The following is an 11,446-nucleotide window of genomic DNA, read 5'->3' on the forward strand; positions in this document are numbered from 1 at the left end:
AAAGGAAAACTTGAAATCGCATCATATGACCCCTTTAAGTGTTATCATAGTCATTTCTATCTAAGTTCCTCTAACTGGTTGTGGCATGTGTGTGTAGATCGTAAGAAGGACCTGGTGAAGTTGCAAGCTGGTGAATATGTGTCTTTGGGCAAAGTGGAGGCTGTGCTCAAAAACTGCCCACTCATTGACAACATCTGCGCTTATGCCAACAGGTGAGTGCAAATACACACGGGCACACAAGAAACATGCATTCATAAATGTTGTATTGTGTTTTAGCTGAGATGTATAAATCTTTCCTTCTCTTTACACAGTGAGGAGTCTTATGTGATTGGGTTTGTGGTGCCCAATCAGAAACAGTTAACTGGCCTTTCAGAGCAGAAGGGCATCAGAGGATCATGGGAAGAGATCTGCAACCATGCAGAGATGGAGAAAGAGGTTCTACGTATCATCACAGACGCGGCTATAACAGGTCTGTCAACAGAGGGCAACCTAACAATTGTCTCCGTTTTTTTTTTTTATGAGTCGGAATTTATAATTGGCCACAGCTTTTATGGATGCTGAATTGGATTGATGGGAAGATTTCTGAATTGCAGTGCCAATGCCAAACTTGTTTACTGTATCACCGTTTTGCATCTTTTTACTTAGTAAAAAGTAACCATACTGGATGTTTACTTACCATCTGAAAATCTGACGATATGTAGATTTTTACAATACATCTTACAATATAAATCTTAGAATAACTAGAATTTTTGAAAGAAATTAAAACTTTTATTCAGCAAGAATGCATTAAATTGATCAAGCTGATTCGATTTCAAATAAATCCTGTTATTTTGAACTTCAAAAATATTTAAAAATGTATCAAGGTTTCCACAAAAAAAATATTATGTAAAACAACTGTTTTCAACATGGATAATAATCAGAAATGTTTCTTGACCAGCAAATCAGTATCTTAGAATGATTTCTGAAGGATCATGTGACACTGAAGACTGGAGTAATGATGCTGAAAATTCAGCTTTGCCATCACAGGAATAAATTACACTTTAAAATATATTACAATAGAAAATAATTATTTTAAATTGTAATAATATTTCACAATATTACGGTTTTTACTGTATTTTTAATCAAATAAATGCGGTCTTGGTGAGCTTAAGAGACTTCCTCTTAAAACTGTCCTCTTTCTCAAGTATTGTTGGGAAGTCTAATTCATTTGGATGAATTGGCTTGTTTAGGCAGTTCATTTCACTGATACAAATCCAATAAAAATTAATTCACTTTAAATGTAACTCAAAACCTTTGGCAAAAGACCATGCACAGCATTTTACCTCATCTTTTTAAAGCTTCTTGCTATATATACTTGTAGCTTAGCGAGCTACAGTTCCCAAAATCATAAGGCTCTGAATGTTAAATACAATCTCTGGTCTGATTCACAGGTAAACTGGAACGCTTTGAGATCCCAAAGAAAATCCGTCTGAGTGCAGAACCCTGGACGCCCGAGACAGGCCTGGTTACTGACGCCTTCAAACTCAAACGCAAGGAACTAAAAACGCACTATCAGGACGATATCGAGAGGATGTATGGCGGCAAGTGAATGAAGCCAGGCGGTGTTATGTGGTGGTGGGGTTTAGGACACACCATATACCACAATGCCTATATATGAAAAAAAAACATCCCACAATCCTCTGCCTTCCTGCTCCATGTGAAGCTCTGCAATCAAAACAGGGACACACTTGAATTTTCGTTCAGTTATGGTTTGATGAGAGGGAAAGGAACGACAGCGAATGCCACCTGCTGCAGCAGGTACTAAATAACACACTTTTTTTTCTCAGATGATTCACGAGAGTGAATCCTGAAAGACAGACAACACAACCTACAGACTGTGAGACTTTTGGACCCCACCCACTTGCTTCTCTCTCATTGGCTCTCTTTGATAGGCACGCCCCCTCACCCCACCCTCACATTGTTCTGCAGGCAGATGCGCTTGATGATTCCACCCTACTGCGAAGCGGTCACACTGAATTCTCATCAAGAGTCTATGCAGGGAAACGTTTTGTAATTTGGCTGTATTTTTTTTGTTGCTTATTTCTTCGTAAGCTTTGTTCGGACCTTTGTTTTTTCAGAGACTTGTTTTGGTCTGAAACAGCTGCCAGATTTGGATATGTATGGAATGCTTCTCTAACTGTTACAATGTTACTTTTTCTGGAACTTTGGCATTTGTACTTGACATTTTGTTACTTTGAACTTCGGCTTCTGTTGTTTACCTGTATCCAAAGGCTGTTTCTGTTGCCCTGAGTGAAATGAACAATGTATTTCAGGTACTAGTGCACACTGAGGACTGTGTACCTAGAAAGAAACCAGAAAAACCTAACAATCCAGACCAATAGAGACCAGTATTACACCAGATATCTGTTCTAATGTAACAAAAGCAGTTGTAATTCTGCACCAAAGCCGTTACGGAGAGCAGTCTTAAGCCAGAGACGTGCTCTAATACTACAGAACGCTTATACTGATGTTGCAGAAAGTTTTTTTTGTTTTTTTTTGTCAGGGCAACTTTAACAATAATCCGATTTCACAGACAGGCTCCAAATTGTACATTTCTATGTCAGCGAGTTTGGCGTCAGGTCTGCATCTGAAAGATTCACTCCTCGTTCCTCTCTGCTCTCCCACATATGGGATGTATTACTCCATACTTACAGCGTATATTTCTTTGAGCTCTGTTTTTGTCTGAATTTGTAAAGCCTTTAAACTTATTCCTTTCTAAAAATGTCTTGTGATCATATTATGTCAGCCACTGTGTTGCATGGATGTTTTGCAAGGGAGCCAAGTGTTGCAGTGGAGTAGTTTGGGTACCTATAAATGGCCGTTTTCTTTTATTATATTGTGATATTGTCATTGTAGGAAACGATTAGTGACTTCAACAAAGAGGAAAAGTATGAATTTGAATGTGCAATAGACTTATGTATTCTGAGATACAACAAATGATACGCACAGTCCGGTCCCAAGAGCATGAATGTCTCCAGCCTCTTCGATGTAACGGAAGAGACACATTTATTCTGCTTCAGACTGTGCAGATCACTTACATCATTCGACAACTGATGCATTATGATTCGCATTTGACATTGCATGATTCAGGAGTTGTAAACCAAACAAATAAGCTTCGAATAAGAACATATTGTATCGCGGCCATTAATAAATGTGGCATTTGCAAAATCGGGGCAAATGTTTCTAAATCTGTACATTTATTCATTATTTATGTGAAAAATGTAGATTTTTCAGCACTTAACATTTTCAAGACGAAAAGATCAGAACATTTTTTTTAATGTTTTCTTGATTGCTTTAGATTAATCTTTGGTTCTAGAAACACTCCAGCTTTGCCGTCACAACATAATTCTCTTTACTGAAAGTATTTTGTTTGTGTTTTATTATTATTTTGGTTTGTCCTAAAAGGAACTGAAGGCAAATGGTGTTCCTAAACTAGACAACTCTGCCTTTCCTGTGCTCAATGGAGGATGTTGATTGCCTTTTTTACACAGTGGAAATTAAAAGTGGTTTATAGGAAATTATACTTTTGATCATTTATTTCTGTCTTTGAATTCAGGGAGTGACACATCCCCTCTTAGTGCTGCTGTACTGCTCACATTGACTGTGCTTCATTTACATCCTGCGATGTCATTTGTTCCAGCCACAAGCATCTGGCCAATCAGCTGTTAGTCTAGAGAGAGCTCCACCTTATTCCCGATTTTCTGAGCCGAACTGTAATCTGATTGGTGTATATTCACCTTTCAGTCACGTCCTTGGCAACAGCTAACCGAATTTAATGACAGAGTTCGGCCTGTTGCACGCTTACGCCATCAACATGTCTGTGTTTAACCGTATCCTACTTTACGTTCTTGATGTCCTTGATGTTTAATGGCTACACACAGGCCTATTAAGCATTCTAGACACACAAAGAGGATGTTTGGTGGATTAATTCTCTCTACTTCTGTTACCCGCTCTGTAAATATGACTTTTATGTCAGAAATTCATAAAGGTAGTTGCATTTAGTAGATGTACAAATGTAATATCTCCATTAAATATGTTTAATCTGTTACTGACCAGGTTTGGGGTATTTTCTCCTTTGTGTGAGTGGTCACTGTCTTACCACAAGCAGGTAAAAGCAAACAACTCCATTATTTATTTGTAATTTGGCCTTGAAACTATGTTATAAGGAATAAAGTTTTGTGAATTACAAGGGGATTTTTGAGTATTATTTATCTGTGCCTTTATTTTCAGAAAAGTTTTTGGAAAACTTCTGCTTTGGTAAATAAGGGAATTTATAAGGTTTTTCTTTTCAGAATAGCGCTCCAAGGTTCATATTTATGATTTAAAATAATTGTATTTTATATAATTTATGTATATTTATATGAAGCTGTATATATAAATTAAGAGAATCATAAAGTATTTTAATGTAATATTATTTAGTTTAATATTAAAGTGGCTCTCATAACTGTTATTCACCAGTAGATGTCAGCATCAGATAATTTACCCTAGAGAGAATCACACTGAAGTCTACTGTACCTTTACATTTAGACATTTAGCAGAAGCTTTTATCCAGACAAATGAGGACAATGGAAGCAATCAAAATCAACAAAACATCAATGATATACAAGTGCTATAACAAGTCTCAGTTAGCTTAACGCAGTACATGTAGCAAGGGTTTTTTAAATAATATAGTAAATAAAAAGAAAACATAGAATAGCAAAAGAATAGAGCAAGCTAGTGTTAGAGGTCTTTTTTGCTTTTGTTAATTGTATAAACAATGAAAAGAAAACAGATAGAATACAAAAAGATTAGAAACCCAAGTGTTAGTTTTTTTTTTAAGAAAACAAGCAGCAAATGAATAGAGTGCAAGTCTAAAAGGGACAAGTGTTTTTTTAAAAAGAATAGAATTAGAATAGAGAGTGCTAGAGTTAGAGGGTCAAATAAAGATGACATTACAACCTTTAGCATTGTAATGTCAAATAATATTAATTATTAATTTAATCTAATAATATGCTTGAATGTTCCTTATAATGGCTTGGAAAACTAGCCCTTGATGACTTCAATTTTTAGTTTTTAGTTTTATGTAAACATTACTACAAGCAATATTACCGAAGATCTGCCATTTTCTAGAGTTAAAGTTAACATAAAAATTAAATTTATTCCATTTACTTTGTAATGTCAAATAATAATAATTATTATTATTTTAATATAATAATATGCTTGAACGTTCCTTATTACAACTCGGAAGACTAGCCCTTGATGAATTACATTTTTAGGTTTTATTTTATTTTTTTATGTACATTTTTTTTACAAGCAATATTTTCTGAAGATTTGCCATATTCTAGAGTTAAAGTTAACATAAAAATCAAAGTGTATTCCATTTACTTTATTTTCCCAGATGCACATTGAATGTCCTGTTCCACTCAGAAATATATATCATTTGCAAAAGGCAATTTAATTACAACTAATTGTAAAGGTCTTTTTTTTTTTTTTTTTAAACAAATCTCAATTTTCTATCAGAATTGTGCAAATGCAAGAGTGAAGACATTTTGAATACATTTTCCTATATAAAGCACGTCTCATTGACCTTACTCAGTTGACGTCAGAGTTTTGCATTTTTGTTTGGTATATGATGGCCTTATCAATGCTCGGTATATCAATGCTCGGCAGATTGCCATTTCAAAGCACGCCTTTACAAGACTAGAGTCAACTAAACAAGTCAGTCCTTAAGACAAGTATCGGTGTCCATGGAAACCAAGGCCATAAGCCGGCAGTGACTGTCTTTTATAGAGATCATCAGGAGGTGGAGATGGAAGGAGACAAAGACATTCTTAGAAACTTGGTGATAAGTCAGTGCAGCTTTGTGAAAGAAAGGACAGTCTGTGAATGGCATTATAGAAGATTTGATGGAAACATCAAATCAAACATTGTTCTTTTAATTAATGAGTCAAGCGCTGCACACAGCTGTGGATCAGGAACAGATTCCTACAAAATGACTGCATCGTTCATACCATATCAAACCTCACATACTGCTATCATCAATAAATACGGTGAAAGACGGACGGACAGCGGATAGACAGACAGACAGACAGACAGATAGATAGATAGATAGATAGATAGATATTTTTAATCTTGCATGAATATGTTTAGGTATATTTCAGGCTTTGGCTGCAGCCGACGAGCAAGAGAAGGAATTTCTATCAGAGGATCCTCTGGGAGCTTGTGGTAAACATGGATCACTGCCAAAAGCATCATGATTCTCCCAGTTTCCATTTATGACTAATTCTCAGAAGCCTCTCTCACTCTCCCTCGCTCGAACAGCATGTATTATTTTGTAGTTATGACGTGTACCTTTAATGAATATTGTGGCATCCACATATCATCTATTGTTCATTAAAACCCCATTATTAAAAACTCTTCAAACACAGTGAGTCAATAGTGTGGTTCGCTGTCAATTACTGGCCCTAAAAACACATATACACCTAAAGTGGGGTCCACAAGAACATTTTTAATATACTTCATTTTTTTTATTAAATTATATTTTTATAATTGTAATTATTTAAAAATTGTAGCATCAACATAATTTGAGAAACAAGTTAATTTACAGTAAAATTGATATAAGACTGTCTTAGTATTGTTGGATTACAAATTTATCAAATGTTATATCTAGGTTCCAATGTAATAGTATATAAACTGAAAAAGTTATGTACATTGTGTTTTACATTTTGAGGTAAAGATGATGACATTCTAAGAAGATCAAGTCAGGCAGCCCAGGTGTCTGAGACATTAACCTTTTGTCTTTATGCACTTCCTGACCATTGGGCAGGGTCCCAAGTTAAAGGTGAATGCTAAGCTCAAGGCACAGCTGTGCTTTTGTCTCTATGATAATGTGAAGGTATGGGCGATACGGTCAGGCTGATTGGATTAGCACCTATGCATTTGAATGACACTGTTATGTTGATGAGATCAGGGCTGGAGAAATTCCGGTAACGGGCTGATTCCTGTACTGCATTTGCATGCTTTGTTTAGATTGTCTCCACCTCTATGTATCCCTCCCCCTTGAAAGGTATAAACTACTGTGCTGAGCTATAGTCAGACTTGGATGACTGCAACGACGCACAGCGAGTCCTCAATAAAGAGTAACTCCTGTATGAAAGATAGCCCAACGTCTCCTGGTCTCTGCTTCGACGAGGAAAAAGTTTCCTACAGTATTTGGTTTGTCCTCTTTTGCTTTAATGACAGCATAATATGAAATATTTCATATTATATCACCAGTTTACAGAACAGAGTTTGTTTGTACAGACTCCGCAGTGATGTGAAGGTGTGTGTGTGTGTGTGAGAGAGAGAGAGACAGCAGACTGACTGTCAGGATGTGTTTGCTGTTCTCCATCTGTGGTGCTGGCAGCGAGAGATGAAGAATGACACATCAGAAGAAAAGCAATAAACAAAATAATCATCAGGGGAAGATGAGGAAAACCTTAGATTGACTCCTACACACAGACCAACATAAATGCATCCATATATATATACACACATTTAACACACACCCATGGACAAAATGGAGTGGGCACATCTGCATATGAGTCACTGCTGCTCAACCTCTCTCGCTCTCTGTGTCAATTCAATTTAGCATGCTTTATTGGCATGACAAACAACTGTACATTTGTTTGCCAAAGTGTCATCAGCTTAGATGTGAATTAAAAAAAAAAAAAATTACAATACAGAATAGCAACGGGAATTTCACATTGTCTGAAGAAAACATGATTGGTGCTTGCCTGCCCAAATCTTGCCACCACAATGCCAGGGCGTTGCTATGTAGTTGCTATGGTGGGTAGTTGCTAAAGTGTTCTGGGTGGTTGATAGGCTACTGGCCTAAGTTTCTATGAATTTTTATGCCATGTTTAAAAAATTATCTCGACATAGAGATAGATAGATAGATAGATAGATAGATAGGTGTGTGTGTGTGTGCGCATAGTTGGAGATATTGATATGTCTGGTATATGAGTCATCACTGGGATATATTTATAGCCCTTCTACCAAAAGAGAGAGAGAGAGATAGAGGAAGGGAGGGTGTCAGCGGGCCGCTCTGTGTACGTGTGGGAAGGGAAGATCTAATGAGAATCTCACTGTGTGGTCAAACTCTGGCACTTTTCGCACTGTGACAGGGCTGTCACCCGTTTCCTTATGTACAGGCCTCCTCCGGCTCTCTCTCTGTCTGTGCAGATGTAGAGCTGGATGATTTTAATGAACAGAGAGTCTCCAACTGCGCTCGGCTATGCAAGCGAAGGTCATTTTCCTGTGTTTTCTCCTCAGTGCTCAGTGTTTTTCTCAGAACTCTATTCATTAAAGGTGTGAAAACTTTCTGGGCTCCTTTTCATGAAACCCCGCACAAACACACACACGCACATTTATGCAGTTGCTTGGCTCATTTCTTGATTGTTTATAATTATAACCATATCTGTGATGTTCAGTATGAGGAATCTAATTCGCACAATCTGCCACAATAACAACAGTGTGTTCGTGCTGGTTTGATGTGGGCTGGTGGGAGTCACAGCCCGTCTCTGCCAGAGATTCACAAGAAACTCAAACATACAGTATATCCAATTTACCAGTCTCTAATGCTTCTACCTCTTTTTTTTTTTTTTTGCAAAAAAAAAACATATCTAAACAATTATATGGAAGCCTGTTTCTGCCACGGAATAAACAAATAAAAATGGTAATTGTGACTTTTTATCTTAAAATTATGATGTTTTTTTTCTCATATCTCATATTGTTGCAAGAATTCTGAGAAAAAAGTCTGAACTGCAAGATATACTAAATTCAGAATTCTGATTGTCTTTCTCGCAATTCCGAGAAAGATTCAGATTTTTTCTCTGAATTCTGAGTTTACATCTCACAATTTTCCCGCAATTCTAAGAAAAAAGATATAAACTTAGAGTCGCAAAAATTACGAGGAAAAAAAATCAGAGTTGCGAGATATATCTTGCAACATGCCAGTTAGGTTTAGTGTAGGTGGTATATTATTTTTTCAAATGCGATAGAGCATTAACCTTTAAGCGCCACTCACCAGACATTTCATTTCCGAACTGCCACAAAATGTACAGCAACCAACATAATAAAACGTTGCCAGATTCACATTCATCTGTTTTGAATGAAACTGAACACGCTTTTTTGTACCACTTACTGAACATTTTACTTTAAAAATGTTGCAAAACGTGCAAGAAGAAACATAATTTGCAATGTAATTTGCAGAAACTTCACCACAGGCATGTTTTTCCAATGAGCCTAGGTTAAAAAAAAAAAAAAAGTAGTAATGTACTATTGTACGTTTAAGATTTGGTCTCACAGTTTTTGGACATGACCTTGATTGCATTCCTTAAAGTACCATATAAATACCATGAATGCCATATAAATATTGTATTCAATGGTATAAATTAGCCCTTAAAGTGACACTTACATTGTCATTTCATTAATAACAAAATATCAAACCAGGTGGCATGTAAACCAGTGATGTTCAAACTGATGTTCACTTTAAACTAACATTTAAGCCATTTCTGTGATTACTTTAATTGGTCCCAAAATCTTTTTGAATGAATGTATTAACTCAAATCCAGCATAGCCTTCTTGATGAAGCTGGTTGACCAAAGTTATGCTTAAAAATCCTGGTGGAAACATCAGAATCTAAAACACAACATCCATATATGCTGGTGATCAGCAATGCTAGTCTTTTCAGCAGGGTATTCTCAATATCAATGAGGCTTAAAGACTGTACCATCTGAAGATATTATTTTAAAGACTATGCATCTGCTAGAAAGCTTTGAAGGTTCTTAAATGCTCAAAAAGGGTGACAACCTGTTCCACAACGTATTCGAAGCAGATAATCACAGCTGGTGAATGTAGCAGCTAACCAACACATCTGACCATTAAACATAATGCTGGTCATTCGAAAAAAAAGCACAAGGTCACCATAACATGTGACCATTTCAATGCTCAAAAGAGTTCTGAAAGGGACAGAACAGAATTGAGAGAGTAGGAGACCGCAAGTAAGAGAGAGAGACAAGAAGAAACTCATTAGGGATAATGATGTATTAGAGGTATAATTTTTGAAAAGAGCCTCCGCTCCACACACGTAAGAGAACACGTCATTCAGACTCATGAGTCAGAGGAAGGTGAAGGAGGAGGGAGAGAAAGAATGAATGAAGGCGAAAGGGCAAATAATAAGACTAAAGATGACCTGGAGAAAAATAAACAAGAAAATGTAAATAAGATGGTTTTGGATCTTGAGACTCATGTATATTAAAACAGTGGAAGAGTGAGTGGTGAGTAACAACCAAAAAATGGGATCCATGTCTGTTTTTATTGGGTTGTGAACAGTAGGACAAAAACGGCTAATTAATTAATTAATTGATTGATTGACTGAATTATAAGCATTATTATTAAAGAAGTGCAAAAAATAAAAGCATAAATAAAATACAAAATAATAAAATAAAATCATACAAAATATTATTGTTTTTATAATTTTGTATAAATTCAAATAATAATACTATAAATAGAATAAATCAAATTATTTGAATTAATTATTCCATTAAATTGATATTATTATTATTATAAAAATTTACAAATATACAATTATTACTACTATACAAAATATACAATTATTATTATTTTTTATTTAATAATCATTTATAATATGCAAATAATAACATTTATAAAATACCAAATAATAAAATGTATAAAACAATAATACATGCAAATTATAAAACAATAAAAATATAAATAAAACTGAAAATAATAAATAAAATAAATTCTATATATATAATATTTTTATAATACTAGAATTGTAGATAAGACGATTGTTATGGCACCTCACTTAGTCACTTTGTATTGCTGTGGTGTGACAAAAACAAAAAACATATTATAACAAAATAATTATCTTCTTTTATGATCAGTAAGAAAATGTCTGAAGAAATGGGTTTGGAACAACATGAGGGTGAGTACATGAGTTCAAAGCAGTTAAAATACGGCAGTAACAACACCAAGGTCATGGGTTTGAATCCTAGGGAATGTAAAAACTGACAACAAATTGAATCCAAATAAGTATCTGCTGAATACATTAATGTAATGCAACTATCCCTTCAATTCAGCTGCTTTGCTTGAATTATATATATAAAGGGTTGTTAAAAACAAACCCTAACTCACAAAATCTGCCTTATTAACCGAGCGAGTGAAAGCAGAAGACAGATAGAGAGGAACAGAAAGAAATGACAGCTAAACAATAGTCTTATCCTTATTACAACCCACCTGCCACACACACAGCCTCTCACTTCAGCACCTACAGAACAAGTGAACAAGAGAGATGAGTGAAAGACATAAAGCAGAAGATCACCATGGAGACAAGAAATCAAGCAAGATAGAAAAAAAGAGGGGA

At 35.5% G+C, this 11,446-nt stretch overlaps 1 protein-coding gene across 2 annotated transcripts in view; it reads left to right on the forward strand.

Moving 5' to 3' along the window:
* The window catches only part of LOC107745612 (long-chain-fatty-acid--CoA ligase 3-like), a 24,353-nt gene extending 20,793 nt beyond the window's left edge, over nt 1-3,560 (forward strand). For both annotated transcript variants that reach the window (XM_016559515.1, XM_016559516.1), the window contains 3 exons: nt 98-212; nt 312-469; nt 1,431-3,560. In XM_016559515.1, the coding sequence (XP_016415001.1) occupies nt 98-212; nt 312-469; nt 1,431-1,588 (431 nt within the window). In that variant the 3' untranslated portion in view covers nt 1,589-3,560. The remainder of the gene's footprint in view (nt 1-97; nt 213-311; nt 470-1,430) is intronic.
* Nucleotides 3,561-11,446: the final 7,886 nt, after the last annotated feature.

The sequence above is a fragment of the Sinocyclocheilus rhinocerous genome, unplaced genomic scaffold (genome assembly GCF_001515625.1).
Source record: "Sinocyclocheilus rhinocerous isolate Xijiao unplaced genomic scaffold, SAMN03320098_v1.1 scaffold4183, whole genome shotgun sequence".
NCBI lineage: Eukaryota > Metazoa > Chordata > Actinopteri > Cypriniformes > Cyprinidae > Sinocyclocheilus > Sinocyclocheilus rhinocerous.